At 45.5% G+C, this 21,435-nt stretch overlaps 1 protein-coding gene across 3 annotated transcripts in view; it reads right to left on the reverse strand.

Annotated features, from left to right (window-relative positions):
• Positions 1-21,435, reverse strand: part of GCNT2 (glucosaminyl (N-acetyl) transferase 2 (I blood group)) — an 84,810-nt gene that overhangs the window by 15,789 nt on the left and 47,586 nt on the right. The window contains exon 1 of one of the 3 annotated variants that reach the window (XM_043590838.1): positions 16,443-17,766. The exons of the other annotated variants lie outside the window; for them this stretch is intronic. Within the exon in view, the coding sequence (XP_043446773.1) occupies positions 16,443-17,367 (925 nt within the window). The 5' untranslated portion in view covers positions 17,368-17,766. Of the gene's footprint in view, positions 1-16,442; positions 17,767-21,435 lie in introns of those variants that run through there. 3 annotated transcript variants of the gene reach the window in all.

The following is a 21,435-nucleotide window of genomic DNA, read 5'->3' on the forward strand; positions in this document are numbered from 1 at the left end:
AGATGTCCTTGGAGCTGTTGGCCTAGAGTATTCAGAAATTATATATTTATTAATATTTTTCTGAGTAGCCCGAACCCTCCCCTCAAGAGGGGAGGTGTCAGATTACTTTGAACTATCTGCCCTGTGTCTGTTTTTTCAAGCCACTTGGAGATGCTAAACCCACCAACCACTCATCCCCGACAAACGAAAGCAAACTCACACTTGGCCATCATCCCAAACCTCTCCTGTGGGTGCCCATTCTACCTCTTACTAGAATTCTGTCTCCTCGCTCTGTTTCTCATTTTACCGCTGCTTCTGCTCCCCCTGGACCCAGTTTAACATTTATCTCCTCTCCCAAAAGCTTGACTCTCAACTAGCATTTTTAATTTCCTGCTTTGGATGGCCGCTAATCAAGCAGCTCGCCCCAGCGAGCTCCCCAGAACCGAAATTATAGATCACATTCAGGCCACTCGGACCACATTATAGGTCACATTCAGGCCAGGGCGATGCCAGAATACTGACCATGATGCGGAAGGACTGTTGCCATCTTGTCCCCAGACTACGAACAGCAAACTGGCCGCTCACAGGCCGCATGCGATCGATCGTAGGCCTGTTTGGTTCGACCCTCACAGAAGTGTGGGTTGAACACTGAAAAAGAAAAAAAGATTTCCCCACGGAAGTTTAGATTGCCGGTGTCCCTCGACAACAATTCACTGGGGCTTTGAGAAGCCAGGGATTCTCCTACTGCCCTGTTCCCCACCATGCTTCACTCACTCATATTGTCTACCTGGCCCTGTCAACGCGTAGTTTGTAAAAGTGGGTTCCCAGACCTCGTCTTTCACATTGCCCACCTCATCATGCATCGCTGTCCACGCACACCTGGCGGTCCCGCCACCCTTGGGGGAATTCCTAAATTGGTCTCCCATTTTCAGCGGTCAGGGGTAAGGCTCAGACATTAATGTTTTTCAACACGTCCCCATAATCTTAAGGTGTAGCCAGGGTGGAGAGCACCTGTTTTTCACAGAATATTTTATTGAACATCCCTTCATAGGGGTAAGACTTTTTAGCTTCTAAAACGCCACGCGTTGTGCCTCAGTAAGGAGAGATTTTCTTTTTCACCAAAGAAAGCAAGTTAAAGTTTTAGAGACTCTAAAAGTACAGAACAGGGGCGCCTGGGTGGTGCAGTCGGTTAAGCGTCCGACTTCAGCCAGGTCACGATCTCGCGGTCCGGGAGTTCGAGCCCCGCGTCAGGCTCTGGGCTGATGGCTCCGAGCCTGGAGCTTGTTTCCGATTCTGTGTCTCCCTCTCTCTCTGCCCCTCCCCCGTTCATGCTCTGTCTCTCTCTGTCCCAAAAATAAATAAACGTTGAAAAAAAAAATTAAAAAAATAAATAAATAAAAGTACAGAACACTCCAAAGGGACCAGTTATGTTCCAGCTGCCCAAAATTAGTCATCGTGGCACCTTTGCCTTGTGAATATTTCCTTCTTGTCCTCTTAAAAATATTATCCTATCGTTGGTGAAAAATTGAACCCTGGTTATGGGAATGGATCCATATAATGCGTAAAAGCACAAAGAACAAAACTGAAAAGTTAACACAAGACCCAAACACCACACCATCCTACACCTACTGGTAACAACCATTACGAAAACATTATTTCACAAGAAACAACAAGGGTTGGTGAGGATATGGAGAAAAAGGAACCCTCTTGCACTGTTGGTGGGAAAGCACACTGGCACAGTGTCCTCAAAGGTTTAAAAATGGAACTACCTTATGATCTAGCAATTCTGCTACGTGGTATTTACCCCCCAAATGCAAACACATTAATTTATGCACCCCAGTGTTTACAGCAGCATTATTTATAAAGCCAAATTACAGAAGCAGTCCAAACGTCCATCAGTTGATGAACGGGTATATCTACATATGAAGGATTATTACTCAGTCATAAAAAAGAATGAAATCTTACCATATGCCATGACAAAGGTGGAACTGGAGGGTGAAATACTGAGTGAAATAAGTCAATCAGAGGAAGACAAATACTGAATGATTTCACTCATGGGGAATTTAAGAAACAGAACAAATGCGCCAAGGGAAAAAAAGAGAGAGAGAGAAATCAAGAAGCAGACTCTTCACTATTGAGAACAAAGTGATGGTCACCAGAGGAGCAGGGCTTGGGGGGGTTGAATTAAATAGGGGATGGGGATTAAGGAGGGCACTTGAGATGAGCACCAGATGATGTATGGAAGTGGTGAATCACTATGTTGTACACCTGAGACTAATGTAGCAATGTATGTTAACCATGGGATTTTTTTTTTTAAAAGAAAAAGAAAACATTATTTCATAAAGCATCTTCTTATACAAATAAATATTTCCATGTCACCTTAAGATTTCAACATAGCGGGGCACCTGGGTGGCTCAGTCGGTTAAGCATCTGACTTCAGCTCAGGTCATGATCTCGTGGTTCATGAGTTCGAGCCCCACATCGGACTCTGTGCTGACAGCTCAGATCCTGGAGCCTGCTCCAGATGGTGTCTCCCTCTCTCTCTGCCCCTCCCCTGCTCGTGCTCAGTCTCTCTCTCAAAAATAAGTAAAAACATTAAAAAAAAAAAAAGACTTCAACATACTTATTAACTAGTTGACTAACCTATATTGGATAATGATTGCAAATAACCCCACACAAGTGGCTTTTACCATTGAGACATATGGGTTGGGTTTTCTTAAATGAGTCTAGGCATTCCCTACGCACGTGTTTACTGCTTTCTAAGGTTTATCAATTCAAAAAACGGTTACCTTAGCACTGAAGTTTTATTAGATTCTAGAAACTTGAGAGATTCTGTTATTTGCAGCATGTGAACATTAAGTACGGTAATTTTCTCTGTGATTTGTTTAGACGTGTTTGTTTAGAGCTCCGTTCCCTTACATGATAAAGATTTCTCGTCAGGGCCATTTGCTATTGGAATCAACTGAGTATAGCATGCCCTGTATTGCTGTGGTGTCTGGGAAGAGGTTCTCAGCAAATCCATTAGACGAATTTTCGTCTTGCCCAGGACACAGGGCCTTCTTCACCTTCAAAACAAGGCACCAGGCTACACCCAGTTGGACGTACATCAAGAATTCATTTGCAAGTTGTAGAACATTTCCTCCAATTCCTTGTAAAAGCAGCCAAATAAAAACCATGCCTGTTGAGGACTCTTGTCTGATTTTAATCCCTATTTTCAACCCAAGACAGGTCCAGAGGAGCTGAAGGTCCCTGATAAGTTGCATTTGTTGCTGCACGTACTGGGGTGTATATACAGGTTGCCAATTCTGGGAATTAAGTGCCTATCTATAGCAAGCCTAATCTTTTATACAGAACGGGACAAGTAGTTCTTCTGTTTACAGTATTCTTCTGCAAAAATGAGAAACATCTAAACAAACTTTCAAAAGAGAACGAACATGGGAGGAAGAGTCTTGGGATGTGCCCCGGATACGTGGGGGAGGACCTCCCCCGCACCCCTACCCTGCCACCCCCTCACCCCATGGAGTTTGCAGCTGTTTTTAGAAATACAGAAAGCCACAGAGTAGGCCTAGCATTTCTTCTGGAAACATCTCCTGAAGCTGAACATTTGGCTAAAAAGCACTGGGCTGCAATTAGAAGTTACACAGCAACCCAAAGAAAGGCAGAAGTAATTTATGGGGGTGGGGATGGTTGTCACTTTTGGAAGTGACCAGGGTTTTTTGGAGTACTAGCCTAACATGGGTTCTTGTGATGGTTACTCAGGTAAGGATCAGTTTGAGAGTTCAGTGGTCAATTCTAATAAGTGCAGTTTTGTCTATATGCAAAAGTTCAATAAAAAGTTTAAGAAAGTGGGGCGCCTGGGTGACTCAGTTGGTTAAGCGTCTGACTTCGGCTCAGGTCATGATCTCACGATTTGTGGATTCGAGCCCCGCGTTGGGCTCTGTCCTGACAGCTCGGAGCCTGGAACCTGCTTCGGATTCTGTGTCTCCCTCTCTCTCTGCCCCACCCCTGCTTGTGCTCTGTCTCTCCCTCTCAAAAATAAATAAAACAGGGGCGCCTGGGTGGCGCAGTCGGTTAAGCGTCCGACTTCAGCCAGGTCACGATCTCACGGTCCGTGAGTTCGAGCCCCGCATCGGGCTCTGGGCTGATGGCTCAGAGCCTGGAGCCTGTTTCCGATTCTGTGTCTCCCTCTCTCTCTGCCCCTCCCCCGTTCATGCTCTGTCTCTCTCTGTCCCAAAAATAAATAAACGTTGAAAAAAAAAAAATTAAAAAAAATAAATAAATAAAACATTAAACGAGTTTTTTTCCAGTTTAAGAAAGTTATAGAATGTGTACGAAGGTGATAAAATAAAACGTGAGCCAAAGAAACGTTGGCCCCTTCAATTCCTTGCCCTTGTCTCTCGTCCTCCGCCCAGAGTCGTTTTAGGAATGGAAGTGCCAGTTTTGAGTTATCCAGCTGTGAGGTTTTGAGGCCTCTATTCTTAAGGACTTGATACTGGTGTTTTCATTTGTGCGGTCGTTGTTTTCAGTATTTTAGAAACTCTGAATTATGGACATATTTAGATCAAGACCAATAACTAATATCCTTAATTCATAGTAAGAGATACACTTTTTTTTTTTTTAATGTTTATTTATTTTTTGAGAGACAGAGAGAGACAGAGCATGAGCGGGGGAGGAGCAGAGAGAGAGGGGGACAGAATCCGAAGCAGGCTCCAGGCTCGGAGCTGTCAGCACAGAACCTGACTCAGGACTCGAATTCACGAACCATGAGATCACGATCTGAGCCGAAGCCGGATGCTTAACCGACTGAGCCACCCAGCTGCCCCAAACTCTTTTTTTTAATGTTTATTTATTTTTGAGAGATAGTGTGGGGGGGGGAGGGGCAGAGAGAGAGGGAGACAGAGCATCCAAGGCGGGCTCTCTGCTGTCAGCATAGAGCCCAGTGTTGGGCTCGAACCCACAAACCGTGAGCCAAAGTCAGACCCTCAACCGACTGAGCCACCCAGGAGCCCAGTAAAAGATAAACTCTAAAGTCATCTATAAATCCAGACAAATCCTCTTCTGTCTGAGTGTTTTTGTTTGTTTGATTTTCAGTAGGCTTCACGCCCAATGTGGGGCTTGAACTCATAACCTGGATTAAGGGTCCCATCTTCCACTGACTGAGCCAGCCAGGTGCTCCCTGAATGAGTTCTGATAAGAGATCATATTGGGATGTTGTGACGTGCTCATTAGGCTGTTCTTGTATGACTGACTGAAAGGACTCACAATGGAAGTTTTGTGAGTCGGTCATATGTGTTTCTGGAATAAAAGTGGAATTCAGTTTTTGTTATTCTTCCAATTAAGTTTGTGACATTCCCGCTATTTAAAGATCATCCTTGGGGCGCCTGGGTGGCGCAGTCGGTTAAGTGTCCGACTTCAGCCAGGTCAGGATCTCGCGGTCCGGGAGTTCAAGCCCCGCGTCAGGCTCTGGGCTGATGGCTCAGAGCCTGGAGCCTGTTTCCGATTCTGTGTCTCCCTCTCTCTCTGCCCCACCCCTGTTCATGCTCTGTCTCTCTGTCCCAAAAATAAATAAACGTTGAAAAAAAAAATTAAAAAAAAAAAATAAAGATCATCCTTGACTTACAATGGGGTTAAGTCCCAATAAACTCACTGTAAATTGAAAATATCAAGTTGAAAATACATTTAATACACCTAACCTATGAGACTTCGAAGCCTACCCTAGACTACCTTAAATATGCTTAGAATGCTCATATTGCCTACGGTTGGGCAAGATCATCTAACACAAAACTTATTCGTAATACAGTGTCGACTCTCTCATGTAATTGATTGAGTACTGTATGGAAAGTGAAAAACAGAATGGTTGTGGGGCACCTGGGTGGCTCAGTCGGTTGAGTGTCCAACTTCAGCTCAGCTCACGATCTCACGGCTGGTGAGTTCCAGCCCCGCATCGGGCTCTGTGCTGACAGCTTGGAGCCTGTGAAAGGAACAATCCAAATGACAGCCCTGCCTTAGTTTAAAGCTAGGTTCTCTTTTCTGCTTATTATGGATCTTTGACAAGAAATACAATTGCTGAGAAGTCTGTTTTGCTTGCTGTTTGCTACGAGCATTGTGAGGCCTTTCCTGAATGTAACCCGCTGTGTCGTAGAATGGGTTGTAAACCTTCCTAAATGTAGTCCGATATGTGATGGAATGAGTGATTGTACATAAACTAACCGGCATTTCTCGCTTCTGTAAACCTGCTTGCTTAGCACATTCCTCACCTACCCTACCCCCTTCCCCCTTTTTCCTCCTGCCACAAGTAACGGACAAAGCCTTCCCGCCAAAGGACAGACAAAGGACGCCCAATCAGAGAACAACAAATGTCCTTACTTTAAAATCAACTAATCAGGCCCCTTTAATTTGAAACCTCCCCTGTGCTATTTGTCTCTGTCTATAAAAACGCTGTACCAACCCTGATCGAGGCCTCTCGCGTCCCGGCGACGAGTGCGCAGAGGACCAGGTTCGAACCTGCAATAAACGACCCTTGCCGCTTGGCTTTGACTTAACGACTCTGGTGGACTTTTGTGGGAGGTTTCGGAACTTCGGGCATTACACCTGGAGCCTGGAGCCTGCTTCAGATTCCGTGTCTCCCTCTCTCTCTGCCTCTCCCCTGCTCGCACTTCGTCTGAGTTCTAGAAAATCTTCCAGATCCTTGGTAGTAATCTCAGAAGCCTCTGCATCTTGGGAAACTGCCTTCTCCCAGAGCCTGTTGTCTCTTAATGCGGACGACTGGGTGGAATCAAAAAACAAAACAAAACAAGACAACCCTGACAGTTTTTAATACTTACTAGGCACCATGCGGCATTTTCAGCAACTGATATTATGACACGTAATTTACTTATAACGGTAGTGCTATTATGGGCCCCATTTTACAAATACAGAAACTGAAATTCAGAGTGATTACATAATCTGCCTCACATTGTATACACTAGGAACCTGCAAAGCTGCACTCGAAGCCGAGTAGTCTGGTTCCAGAGAGCCTCTTCCCCTCCCCCACAGTTCATACGCGACCCAGCCTCTGTCTCGCTCAGCATTTATAGGCACGCCCCCCAAATACCCTCCAGAAACAAGGAGAAATGTGCTATATTCAAACAGCCAGGCAAATGGGGATATTGTGTTAGTACCCGGTACCCAATATCCTCATGTGGTCAGAATTTTATGGTACAAAAATCACTTCTCCCCACTGCCTAAGGCGATTGGCCTGAGTTTCATTAAGTCATGGCAGGAGTGGTAGCTGGCATCTAGACAAGAACACAGTGACTGTGACAAGGAGAGAAATTCACTGCCCAGAGGCCATTGTTCCAGTAATCCCACTGGAAGGGGGTGGGGGGGGAGGGATGGAATTGGTCATAGAATCACCAATGGCCAAGCTGGGAGCTACATTCTCCATTATCTTGTAAATCATCGGCATGGTCTCCATTTTACATATGAGTAAATTGAAGCCCACACAGGATAAGGTAACTGCTCAAGGTCATACACCAGGTACCTGAAACCTAAGCCTGTCTGCCTCTAAAATTTTTGCTCCTTCCTCTGCATGCTCCAGAGTTAAAGCAAAATAATGCAGGAAAACTTTTTTGAGATCACCCAGTTCAATTTCCTCATTTTATAGAGAAGGAAACCGAGGCTCTAAGAGATGAAGTGACTTGCCTAGGGTCAAACAGCTAATCACAAGAGGCTAGAACCTAGAAGATAATTTTGTAATGTGCATATGTAGGTCACTGGCCTTTCTTACATGGTTCAGTGGCTGGAGTCTGAAGAACCTATGTGTTCTAATCCTTGAGTGTCTTTTGGGGTCATCCAAGACCTCATCCTTAGAGGCCATCCAGAGATTCTTCCGGCTCTTCTACAAACATCTTTGAAGAGAAATACTAGCAAGTCATAGCCATTGCTGTGAAATGCATTATTTTCCAGATATATACATATGTATGTGTATATACATATATATACATACGTATGTATATATACATATATAGACACACACACAGATGTATATATCTGGAGAATACATACATACATATATATATGTATTATGTATTTGGGGGAGGGAAATTGAATCAGAACTGCCCAATATACAATTCTTACTTTTTAATAAATTCCCAAACACCTTCCCAACTGTCTCCAATGTCCTAAAACCAAAATTAACTGAGGCTCAGTTTGGTTAAGTCATTCGGCTAGTGTCCTACAAGCTGACAAGGCTGGGATGCCTAAGTCTGTATTCTCCCCTCCACACTGTCCTGCAAGATGAGAGAAACCTCGCACAAAGCTCAGAAGCTTGAAACCTGGGGAATCTCAGATTAAATGACATATGTGAATAATTAACAAGATAATTAAACCCAACAGAGAAGGCTCTACGAGGACTTGTGATGGAAAATACATTAAGATTTAGCTGAAGGCAAAATTTTTCCTTCTGTCATTTCCAAAGTCAAACATACAGGGACTCGTAAAATAGAAAGACGGTCAACTTGGCCTTTTTTTTTTTTTTTCCTAAATAGAGGAAGCAGTATACAGTAGCAACAAGAGATGAAAAAAAGCATCTCTAAACACTGCCCATGAACAGTCTACATCACCAATCAGCTTACTACTCTTAGTAACATTCTCTACCCATCTTCCCTACAGAAAGAGGGAGGCCAAGAGAATGGACATTGTTAGCAGTCATTATTCTGACTCTTGCTTCTAATGCTTACAGAATTTGTAGATTCAGCTTTGTCCATTAAAAAAAATTAAAGAAGAAGAAGAAGAAGCAGAAGAAACAGAAGCAGAACAGGAGAAGAAGAAGAAGAAGAAGGAAGAGGAGAAGGAGAAGAAACAAAAGAAGGAGAAGAAACAGAAGAAGATGAAGAAAAAGAGGAGGAGGAGGAGGAAAACGTAGTCTGGTTGATGTAACATAGCCTAAAAGTTTAAGTTGGATACAAAGAGTTTCACTTTTCAGCAAATCATTATTATGGGATACATAGAAAGCCTTAGCCTGGACTATTGGAATGTTGTATTTCCTTTGAAAAGAAGCAGCTTACTCATTTCTGAAAACTGGAGTCTACTCCGTGATTTTCTATAAATCGTGTTTTCTTGCTTTGAGTTTGTGGGGTAGTTGTCAAAGCTGGTCAGTGGGCACGAGAGGGTTATGGTGGTGTGTGTTGGTGAATTTCATGTTAGAGTTTATAAATTATCCCGGTGTAAGCAGCTAGGAGGGACGACGTCTGTTTGAACTTTGAGGAAGTTGAACGCCCAAAATGGGAAGGATGTGGCTGGGCCAGCAAAAACCTGCACAGAGTGATTGTGAAAAAGCTCTCATTTCTTTCAGGTCCTTGCCGTGCTGATTTCCTTTCCTGAGAAATTGCATTATGTTCCACATAAGTACTGCCTTAAGTCCCTTCGGGTTCACGGTATGGCTTAAGAAAACAAAACAACCTATGAATCCCAATCCCCGTTTCTTTCCCATGATGTGATTGCAAAAATAAAGTCCTGAAGACACTATCGACATCCTTTGAATTTTCGAGGAAATGCTTCTCACGGAGGATACTTCACAGTGTTGGTGGGAGGATGAAGTAGGCGGTGTTAGTAGTTTCAAAAATTACACCCAGTAACATTAAGGGGAATCAAAGTTAGAAAGAATGAGTACCCGTCCCAGCAAATTAAGCTGGTACATGGTGGTGGAACTGTAGTGTAGACCCTGGTAAGAACATATTTAAATTTTATCTTATTGGGGCGCCTGGGTGGCGCAGTCGGTTAAGCATCCGACTTCAGCCAGGTCACGATCTCGCGGTCTGTGAGTTCGAGCCCCGCGTCAGGCTCTGGGCTGATGGCTCGGAGCCTGGAGCCTGTTTCCGATTCTGTGTCTCCCTCTCTCTCTGCCCCTCGCCCGTTCATGCTCTGTCTCTCTCTGTCCCAAAAATAAATAAACGTTGAAAAAAAATTTAAAAAAAAAAAAAAAATTTATCTTATTGAGGATCCTCTTGTTCCTACGTAGACAAACTCTTTTTTTTTTTTATTGTTATAATTCTTTTATTTTAGAGAGAGAGCATGGGAGTGAGGAAGAGGGGCAGAGGGAGAGGGAGAGAGAGGGAATCCCAAGCAGGCTCCTCGCTCAGTGCACAGCCCAACACGGGGCTGGATCCCACGACCCTGGGATCGTGACCTGAGCCGAAATCCAGGGCCGAATGCCCAATTCACTGAGCCACCCAGGCGTCCCTCAGTGGACAAATTCTTAACCTCTCACTTTACACTCAAGTTTTTCATTTCCTTCTCAGAACGGCTAAGAAGTAGCTGCTGTTACCATGACTGTAGAGATGAGAAGTTTGAGGTTAGGGTTACCCATGATCACCAAGCTAACAAGGGCAAAGCTAAAATTCATCAGCAGTTTTGCCTCGTTCCCGAGCCCAGGGGATATTTGCTCAATACGAATACTTCCCAAACGTCAGTTATTTGCACATCACTTTTATAACAGCCACTATAATGCAACCAGCATCACGCTTTTCCTTACATAGGCTCGCTTTCCTTTTCCCTGGTGACTGCCTTTTTTTCCACAGTCAAGGAGAACCTCTGACGGAAATGAACAGAACCAACATTTGCTGCCAATCTAAAAAGGGGCCAGTGTCTGTAAAAGATGGTCTCCACCAGTGGTTCTCAAAGTGCGCTTCCTAGACAAGAAGCATCAAGTCACCTGGGAGTTTGTTGGAAATACAGATTCTGGGGCTTGCCCCAGGCCTCCTGAATCAGAAAGTCTATGGGTAGGGCTCGGCTATCTGTGTTCCAACAGGCAGATCCTGGGAGTCCGTCTGAGAACCACTGCACTGTATACATTATCTTATTTAATACTCATAACTGCTCTGGGAACTAAGTGCTAAACGTTATTCCCGTCATCGCAGATGGGTAAACTGAGGGTCAGCAGACACTAAAACCAGCAGCACATAGTTAGCAAATAAGGGCAGCCAGGGCTTAAACTCTGTTTGTCTGGCTCCAAAGCCTTTTCAGAGTATCACCTGGACTCAAAGGGGGACGGAAGGAGATGCCGTTGTAGTGGTTCAGAGAAATGGAGTTGAGACATTTAGGTTAAGAAGATAATTTTGACATTGATTATACATCTATTATGGCTTTGATACACAAAATAGTTTATTTTATTGCTTAAAGGGTCATTGAAATGCAATACTATGTTTTTGTTTTAAAAAAAAAGGCAACTGCTGCTTCTAGAAAATATTTGTCTTGGTCGAGATGATGTCAGGTTGAAAATTGGAAAAAATGGTCTTGCCACTTCTAAAATGGATGCTGTATTAATCCTTTGTGCTCGAATAAAGTCACATTAAGTTCAGCTTAGTGAATGTTTACCAATCATAACGGTATTTATACTTAATTAAATCTTCATATATACTTTAATTCAATTTCTTTTGTCTTGCAGAATGTCGTTCTAGAGATTAGGAATTAAAAGCTAACCGAGAGCCGTGTTTCTGCATTCTTTCCTTCACGGGGGTGGGGAGCAAAGTATGTTTGGGCACAGATTCCCCAGTAAAGATGATCCAAATATTATAGCATCACCAATGACCGGAAGCATCATAAATGATCCTTCAACTGCCTACAGCTTCGGCATAGCTCAACTATGTAGATTGTATGCAACCTGTCTAAAGTTTCTCGACTAGGAACTCGGCACGTTGTGATCCAGACTCATCCATCAGTCTAGGTACTCAAGAGCCAGAGTGAATTGTAAATTTTCAATCTTCCCCCAAATTTCTGGTCCTCAAAGGGTCTAGGTTTCCTCCATGAGGAAACACAAGCCAGAAGGCCCAAACCACCAACACAATATTTTAGAAATCATGTCCAAATTTAATATTATGATCTGGCTATACAAACGTAGTATCGTTTTAAAATTCTGTTATATGGATAGGAACCCATGGAAGTTTCTGATTTATACAATTTTTCCTTCAACCAGAATTCACCTCCATATTGATCAAATAAGTGTCAATGTGGATTTTCATCTGGCCACAGACACACACAAATAGCTGTATGGTAGAGGTATGGTAGAGCCGACTGTTCTAATGACATTTTTAAGACATGATCCTACCAGTCCATCAATATTTATAATTCTCGGTCGGTCACGGGCATGACTGAATGCATCCTTTGTGGTTCTAGAAACTGATTTCTAAACTTAGGCTGATGTACAGAGAACACAATGCATACTTTGAAAAACACTGGGACTGATCCAGCCACGCCCAGATTTAAGGGCCCGGTAGGTAACCTTTCGGGTAGAGAACACCTACCTTCTAAATAGCTCAGTGTTTACATCTGCTGGGAGCGACACCTGGAGAAATGTTTCAAGTTTCTTTCTATTGTTGTCTTTTCTTAACCGTTCATCTCCTTATGCCCGTGTTTCTTTCCCCCTAATCCAGTAGCGAAGGAGCAGCCCAGATCAAATGAAGACGGGAGAAGCCCACTGCACGAAAGGGGAGCAGGCCAGGAATCTAACAGCAATACTAACAGCGGGGCTGGAGGGGCGCCAAGTTGGGGGAGAAACTCCAAACAGGCGCACGTAAGATGGAAACGAACTGCAGGCGTCCAGGTAGGGAGCAGGTGCTTTCTCTTGGAATCAGATGCGACCGCATGATGGGCCCGGGGTGGCTACCCGGAAACCAGATTTCTTAAGGAGGAACTTTGCCCTATGACATTCCGACTGGAACTCCGAGGCTTGCCAATTCTACAAGGTCTTTCTGATACTTTTATCTTCTCCTTCACTGATACCACGTGTTGGCCTAGCTCTTGGGGCATTATACCTCCACGCGGTATCTGACCTACCATTTCTCTAACCCTTAACTACCGAAAATTACGCCGCCCCTTGTTTGGATCCAGGTGACAAATCGCTTCAAAGTAAGGAAAACTAAAGCGTTTAAGTCAAAAGCAGCTTCCTAAATGTCGGCCGATGATCTGTGCAAATAAAGAACGCATTGTGTCGTCCTTTGTTTCTCGCTTACAGACAATAGGGGACCTGCTATAAAGATCATTTTTCTTCGTCTGCGTATTTGTGGGAGAAAAAGAGTATATGTGGGGGCGCCTGGGGGGGTTCAGTCGGTAGAGCATGTGACTTGATCTCGGGCTTGTAAGTTCGAGCCCCACATTGGGTGTAGGGATTTCTTGTAAATACATAAATAAATAAATAAATAAATAGATGGACAAAATACTATTTAAAAAAATGAACAGACAAAACAAAACTCACAGAATACAGAGATGGGTGGTTATCAGACGGGAAGGGGTCTGGGGGTGGGTAAAACGGGTGAAGGGGGTTCATTGCATAACGACAGGTGGTAACCAGACTTCTTATGGTGGTCACCTCGTAGTGTGACCATAAATCAAATGATTATGTTGTACACCTGCAACGAATCCTATGCCAATGTTACCTCAATTAAAGAGAAAAAGGATGTGTACCGTTTTCCACGCAGGATGTTTCATTAATTTTATTGTCTGTAAACGTAGTAAAATATCTCTGGAAGGATACAGAAGGAAGCAATCTATCAGGAACTGACGGAGTGCAAAATAAAGAGATCTGACACCTTTTGAATATATTTCCTGTTTTTTAGAAAGCTAACTTAAAAAAAAATGTTTTAAAAACAGGGGCAGATATTCAGAAAAAGAAAAAAACCACTACAACAACAACACATTTTTTGAGTGGTGGAGTGGGGGGAAATGAGTCCAATATGCTAAAATTCTAAATCCGGGAACAAACCCCTTGAGGTCATGTCTGTCTTCTTACAAAAGGCACTCTCGGTCCATGGAACAGTAGTTGGTACCACTAAGGGCTAAATAAATATTTGTTGACTGCTAAAAATATAAGTGTCAAAATGTTCTACTAATTTCTGAAGACTTCTATTCACTGTGAAGACAAAGTCTCGATACACTTCACAGAGACTAGGTTCAAAGTCTCAGCCTGCTTGTTCCTCCCCCCACCCCACCCCCACCCCCCCCCAGCCTTTTGTAAGAACGCTGGCCATTTCCACTGGCTCGCAGAAGGAAGAGCCAGACCAAAGCCTGTTCCAGATGGGGACTGGGGAAGCTGTCACAGAAACCTGTGTGGGGTTGGCCATCAGTTCCAACAAGGACACCTTCCCATGACTCCAGTTAGCACAGCGGCCCTGCTAAGCCTCAGCGTGTTCACCGTGTTCGACCACGTGCGCACACACACACACACAGACTCTCTCTCTCTCTCTCTCTCTCCCTGTTAACCTTATTTCCAGCTTAAAGTGGTCAGCTGAAACTTACCTCTATGCCCCCCCCCCTCATTTTTTTCCCCACCCTTCCCCTGTCCTGTCTCCCTTCTGGGATTCTGCAGGGAATTTGCTTCAGATATACAGGAAAGATGAAATGACTATTCCCTCCTTTGCTGGTACAAGTTCAAACTTCAGGTCACACAAATCCAGGATTAGATCCCAGCTTTGCTTGGGCAAGCCGTGTAAAGATGAGCATATTACTTCAGTCTCTCTAAACCTCCTTTTCTTCCTCTGCTCGTGAGGATTACAATGATCATTTCTCCTAATTAAAAGAAATGATGGGGGCACCTGGGTGGCTCAGTAGGTTAAGCAACCGACTCCAGCCCAGCTCATGACCCCGCGCTTCGTGGGTTCGAGCCCTGCGTCGGGCTCTGTGCTGACAGCTCAGAGCTTGGAACCTGCTTCAGATTCTGTATCTCTCTCTCTCTCTCTATGCCCCTCCCCTGCTTGCAAAAAATAAATAACCCTATTTATTTAGGGTTAAATAAACCCCTGTCTCCAAAAAATAAATAAATCTTTAAAAATTAAAAAGAAAGAAGTGATGAAATACATACCTCTGCAGCAAACTATACCAACAGAAAACAATATTAGACACCACGTATCATATATTTACACTTTTTTTTTAATTTTTTAAGTTTATTTACTCTTGAGAGATAGAGACAGAGCATGAGCAGGGGACGGGGAGAGACACAGAATCGGAAGCAGGCTCCAGGCTCTGAGCTGTCAGCACACAGCCCAACGCGGGGCTCGAACTCATGAACCGCGAGATCATGACCTAAGCCGGAGCCGGACGCTTCACCCACCGAGCCACCCAGGCGCCCCTATTTACGTGTGTTTAAGACAGTCGTTTGTAAATAATCAGGATGAACACTCACTACACTATGATACTGTTGGTTTACTCCTGCTCCTACAAGTCTGTGTGATCTGACAATTTAGCAGCTCATGGGATAGCGTATGTCTCTGTTCCCAGTCCCCTTGCCAGTCCTCTTTCCGCCCTGAGTAGACTTTTGAGACCATGACTCCAGTCCGGCTCTGAGGAATGTGGAGTGATTGAGAAAGGAGCAACCACTATCAATCTACTTCAGAGATGAAGGCGGCTTCCAACCATGTTCCAATGTGTCACCAGCAGTCCTACATGTAAGCGCAGGGAGCGATTTCACACACAGCAGGCACCGGGCCACCCTCGCACAGGGCCGGTACCCGCAGCCAGGCTGGCACAACAGTGGAAACTAGTCGATGGAGGCATCACCAGGAACAGGTGGTGCAGGCCACACAGGTGTTCTCGGGCAGCATACGGAGAACAGAACTTTGAAAAGACACTCAGTCCTGAATCAAAGAGGGAATTGTGTTCTGTTTTCTGCCTTTAGTCGCCTGGCACCCCTTGGACCCCTTTCCAGATTATCATAAACAATGGAAAAGACTTAACAGTATATAAAGCCAAGCGGCTGCAAACTGGAATTGCTAATAATCTGTGGCTTCGAAATTGAGAATTTACTTCCAGCTGTTGATCAACTCTGTCTATTCCAACTCATTTTACCCAGTTCTTCTGGGCAACACCGTACCAGACCACTCGTGTTGAACCCAGTCGGTCGAGACCTGGGCACTTGATCAGATCTCAGACCAGAGACATTTCACTGAAGAGATCATTTATCAACATCCAAAGATTCTAAGATTCGAAAAACAGCCCCATCGACTTGGAGCATTGACTTTGAGGATCAGTGTTAACAGCCCGTAACACGCTCTGAAAGAAACACTACCTATTAGAACTCATAATTCTAGACTGCTTATGAAAAATCAATTCCATCACGTTGTAGCTGTGCTTATCCAGAAAAGCATGAAAAGCATTCATTCACAAGACTGAGCTAGCACATGTCGATTACACCTCAGTTAAAAAAAAAGCAAAAACAAAACACTGAGCTACAAGTCGGTTACTATGTGATACATGATCAAAACAGACCAGACCTCCCATAGTCTGCATACTTCTTAGATCCCATATTGCACATAGTTACAAGACGACAGAGCTGGCACTAAACTGTCACCAAAAAGCAACCAGACTTAAGAGTTTTCTAAGGGCTAACATTTTTCCCCAAATAATTTCAAATGGGTCTGTTCTCTTAGGAGCGTTCCATGTTAGTGGACTCAATCTACGAATAAGAAAACGTTGGACCGGCAACCGGCACCTACCTGGAATCCTGTTAAGTGTCACCCAGAAATGTTCGTCGGGGCTGTAAGTATCTTTTGACCAGTGTAGTAGATCAATGGCCCTTTTGTCATGGAAGACAAAGTTGACAAACTCTCTGGTAAGGGCCACATAGGCGGTGCCAAAGTAGATGGTCAGCTGATGTGGAGGCGAGGTTTTCAAAATATTAGTATTTTTCACAAAAGAGCCATCCTTGCCTATGTGCTCCTGGTGGACATACTTAGTCCGTTTAATTGCATGATCCGGAGGCAGTACCCCCGGGGTAATGTTTTTCCCTTTAAATCCTTTCAGATACCGGACTATCTCCTTGTTGGTTTTCAGGGGGAAATCTTGCCCACACGTGTTGATGGCGTACCTCCATGGGACCTTGGAGGCCGCAAGGTCTTTTAGGCAATTCAGGTCAGCCTGGAGCCTGGAAATGCCTGCGTAGACCACAGGTTCTCTCTTTGACGCGACAAAAGCGTTTTGGAAGCAACTCAGTAACCGCCATACAGATGCCTTAAACTCAGCCGGGGCTTTCTCATCCACATGAACACAGTAGACGTTCTGGGGCATATAGATAGCCCTGAAGAGCCTTTCAAAAGTGTCAAAGTCCTTATGGATGACCATGACATAAGCCAAAGGGAAAGCGACTTCTTCTTCCGACAGGGGGCTTGTGATGTAGTGATTCTGGATCAGGTAGTCCTTACAAGGGACGCTTCCCAAAGGGGATGGTAAGGTCTTCCCCCACAGAAAGGCTGACTTAGCTCCTAAGGCGTCATCACAGGCTTGCACTGGAGAATACCGTGGACTGGAACCGTTCACCTTCCCGAAACTCTTTGGCACGTTTAACTGGCTACTATAAAGGATCACCAAAATAACCACACAGAGCAGGATGGAAGCAAAACAGCAATACCTCCAAAAGTTCATTATTTTCACTTCCTCGGGGAAGGGATCTCTCTCCAAGGACGGAGAAATGACCCGCCCCTGAAACCTCGGGCGCGAAGAGGCTGAACTGACGGCTCTTCGCAGTCTGGGATTTCGACAGCTTCGCAGCGGGGCGTGAGCGCTTCAAGCCTCATCTACTGTCTCCCGGAGCGCGGCGTCCCTCCTCCGGGGCGCCGGCCGGAGAAGAAGCGATGCTCCCCGGGCTCGGCGTGCTCTTCCGACCCTCGGTGCTGAATCCCGGCCGCGTTCCGCCCCGCCCAGAGGCCCTCCTCATTTGCATACAGAATGCGAATGGCGGATCCTTGCAAATTACCTACTGCATTGGAAGGACGGGTCCTTTTCGCCGGGGCTGAGTCTCCCCGGCTTCACCCCGCCCCCCTCCCATCCAATCTATTCCGATACCATCTCCCTTCTCTTCCCAGGCTCCCCCCCCCCCTCGCCTGGCAAAGTAAATGCTCCCACTTTGCCCCCCCCCCCCCCCGGGGGAGCCCCGCGACCTGCTAGCCGCCCCGGGGAAACCACAAGGTTGAGGACCTCTGCCCCTCGGGTTTATTTGCTTCCCTGCCCCTCTTTTTGCTTGTCAGTGTTGTTTCTACCTCTGGGCATGCAGACACAGATAAGAAAAAAATGCACTTGTAACACGTGTTCAGCAGATTATCAGCTGCAAAAAAAAAAAAAAAAAAAAGGAAAGAAAGAAAAAAGAAAGGAGAAAAAAAGAAAAAGAAAAAGAAAAAAGGCTGGTGAGGTACGTGGTCCCCGGATTAAATCAGCCAGTTTCCCATGGTGTTATACACCACCGAGTCTGTGGAGGCTATGGGAAGAGGGAAAAAAGCATCACCCTCTCGGGGTATGGCAGAAGGAACCTAGCAGTGACTGACTTGTAACATTGAAGGGTCCGTGTGGATGACACAAATCGTAAATGAAACAAACACACGTTAGTTTGCACACCAGACCGAAACGTGAGAGTCCTTGTTCCCAGAGAGAAAAGTTGGTTCCCCTTTCACACAGAGCTTCAGATAACTTGAGCTGTCAACACGGTATTTATCTACGAAATGTGGAGTGACTAGCCACTGGGTCTTTTGAAAAGTCTGACAGCTTCAGATTTGAGTTCATTTCACAGAACTCAAAGAAGTCTCCTTCCCACCAAGCCACCTCTCCCACTTCCTTATTCTGAAGAAAGAACAAAGGCTTCGGGGCCGCTGCAAAATTCCTGGAAGTATCACTCAGTGTAATTCAAGGGAGGCAGGAAGAGAAGCCCAGCAGGTCCGGTCACATTACACAGGGGTTGTCACAGCTCACCTGTGCCAGGTGCCTGGAGCACTCAGCAAATGTGGAGTGCCTTATAGACCTATGAGGGCGGTAAGGAAGCTTCTGGGGAAAAGGGACTGGTCCAACTACTGTGACAGTCACAGTGGTATGCTAAAAATGCCTGCGCCCATCTCCTGTCCCACCTGTCTGGGCAGGATCAGCTGCCTCTGTTAGGAAAGTGTTTGGTGTATAATGCAGCGATCTCCTGCCCCCTTCCTGTCCCACCCCTCTCCCCTTCCCCCCCTCCCCCCCACTCCCCAGCTTACTGTAATGGGCTGAGCTAATGAATGACAACAGTGTCACGGATGTGATGGATACGGATTTGGACACAGACCCGAAGAGTTGGCGGGGACCTTAAAGATATCTAATTAATACAACCCTTTATTTTACAGATGAGAAAACCGAGGCCAAGAAGAACATTCTTTTCCCAAGTCATTCAGCTGGAGAGAAGCCAGAAAGCTTCACTCTGCAGCTCCCTAGTCCAGATGCTGGAGCCAGTCCATTTGAGCCTCAAATCCCTGCTGGTCGCTGACCAGCTGTGAGACCAGGGTAAAGTTACTGAACCTCTCTGAGCCCCAGCTTCTTCATCTGTGAGATGGACAGTCACAGTGGTTTCCGTTTCACAAGGCTGGGAAGAACATAAAAAGAGATGACTCTGGGGGCACCTGGATGGCTCAGTCGGACCTGTGGCCGACTTCGGCTCAGGTCATGATCTCACAGTCCATGAGTTCAAGCCCCGTGTCAGGCTCTGTGCTGACAGCTCAGAGCTTGGAGCCTGCTTCTGATTCTGTGTCTCCCTCTCTCTCTGCCCCTCCCCCACTCATGCTCTGTCTCTCTCTGTCTCAGAAATAAATAAACATTAAAAAAAATTAAGAAAAAAAAAGAGAGATGACTCTTGTTCAGGGTTTATGTTTATGACCATACATGTTCAATAAGCATTACCAACTATTGTTATTGTTTCTCTTTAGAAAAATATCCAACATCTCCTGACCTTGTTAATGAACTGATATTTTGACTTCTGTTCTTAGTAATGGCAAAGAGAAATTTTTACCCTCTTAAGGCTTTCCAGTGGGTTGCTTTATTTCTACTGAAACAGGGGAGGTTAAATTCCACTCTTATCCTTCCCCATCACTCTCCCCCTTCACCCCAGACACAAAATAGAAATATGCTATAGGAAGGGAAGAATTGAATAGCTCATGTGGATGCCTTCACTTCCCTTCACTCTTAGTAGAGCCACGCCCTTTTCTGTAAAATACATCCTTGGCAGAACTTTCGAGGAGAGCAGGAGTAAGGGAGGGCTGGGGGGGGGGAGGGGAGGGAATTCTGGGCTCTCATTGTAGGTTCGGGGTGGTTTTCCCCTCTTTTTGCCTTGAGCCTTGACCCTACAGTAGAGCCCCAATGGAATGCCAATACAAAGCAAACTCAACAAATCTTTCAGCAGGATTTATTCAACGCAGATTGCAAGCGGGGCTGCGAGAGAGGCGCGACGTGATTTACAGCTCCAAACAGCACGACCCGGGAGATGCCTCTCTGGTCTGTCCTGCCTTATGTACAATGGTTTAGATGAACAACGTGAGATTGCGAGGTGATGCCCTGCTAAGCAGTTAGCCCAGCGGGTAGGTTTGTTTTGCTCGGTATCTGTGGCAACTGAACAGGCATTTTCTTCTAGCAAATAATTGGGGCGGGCTAAGCTGTGACTTCCAACCAGTACATTATTTCTGCTCTGGTCACTGCAGTTGGCTTAACCTACTGCAAACTGTCATCAAGCGGGCATTTTGTATGACCTTCCCCTGCCTCTCCGTACCCCAGGATGATCTTTAACATCACAAACGAGGAGATAGCACAGGAGGCAGCTAACAACACATCATCAGCTCAGCTCTGCACTAACACACGAGGCGAGGCTACCTAAAGGTTTCTGAGAACACGGCGGGATCTTTTCTCCCTTACAGTCACTGGGTTCTTAGTAACTTAGGAGCCATGTGTCTGCCCCAGCTGAGCCATGAGGGGTAAACGTGGAGGCTGGTTTGGTTCTCGGCAGGGGCAGCCTTGGAATCCGGGCCTGACTCCTTTCCAAGTGCTCATACCTCTCTACCACAGATCACTCCTCTCAACCTAATTATTGCTGCTGGCTCACGACAACGCTTTGTGACGGGCCCCCTCATTTCCGCCAAATGTATACCATGCTGTGTCAGTCTGGCAACCCCAAATGCTTTGGCTACGCGGGAGACACAGAAAATAAACAAGGAAGGATCTCCCAGCAACCAACGATCACAAATTTGTGGGCTGGAGTCACACACGTGAATGTGTCGGGGAAGAGAAACGAAAATAGTAGGTGAAGCTGGAGGAGGAAGGGAAAGACAGGGCTGGTAAGTTCACAAGTGGCGGCTCACATTTGGGCGAGGTGTCATGGACACAGAGGGAGGGTGGGGACCGCAGCGAAGAGCCTATGTCCCACCTAAAGCAAGCAGCTCCCTCTCAACGCTGGCCAATAATGCCACGCTGGCCACAGGGCCTGTAATTTTTTTTAATGTTTATTATTGAGCGACAGAAAAGGAGCATGCGTGGGGGAGGGGCAGAGAGAGAGGGAGACACAGAATCTGAAGCAGGCTCCAGGCTCTGAGACATCAGCACAGAGCCCGACGCAGGGCTCAAATCCATGAACCATGAGATCATGACCTGAGCTGAAGTCAGATGCTTAACTGACTGAGCCACCCCGGCGCCCCACTCTTCAAATATTTTCAG

The sequence above is a fragment of the Prionailurus bengalensis genome, chromosome B2, assembly GCF_016509475.1.
Source record: "Prionailurus bengalensis isolate Pbe53 chromosome B2, Fcat_Pben_1.1_paternal_pri, whole genome shotgun sequence".
Classification (NCBI taxonomy): Eukaryota; Metazoa; Chordata; class Mammalia; order Carnivora; family Felidae; genus Prionailurus; species Prionailurus bengalensis.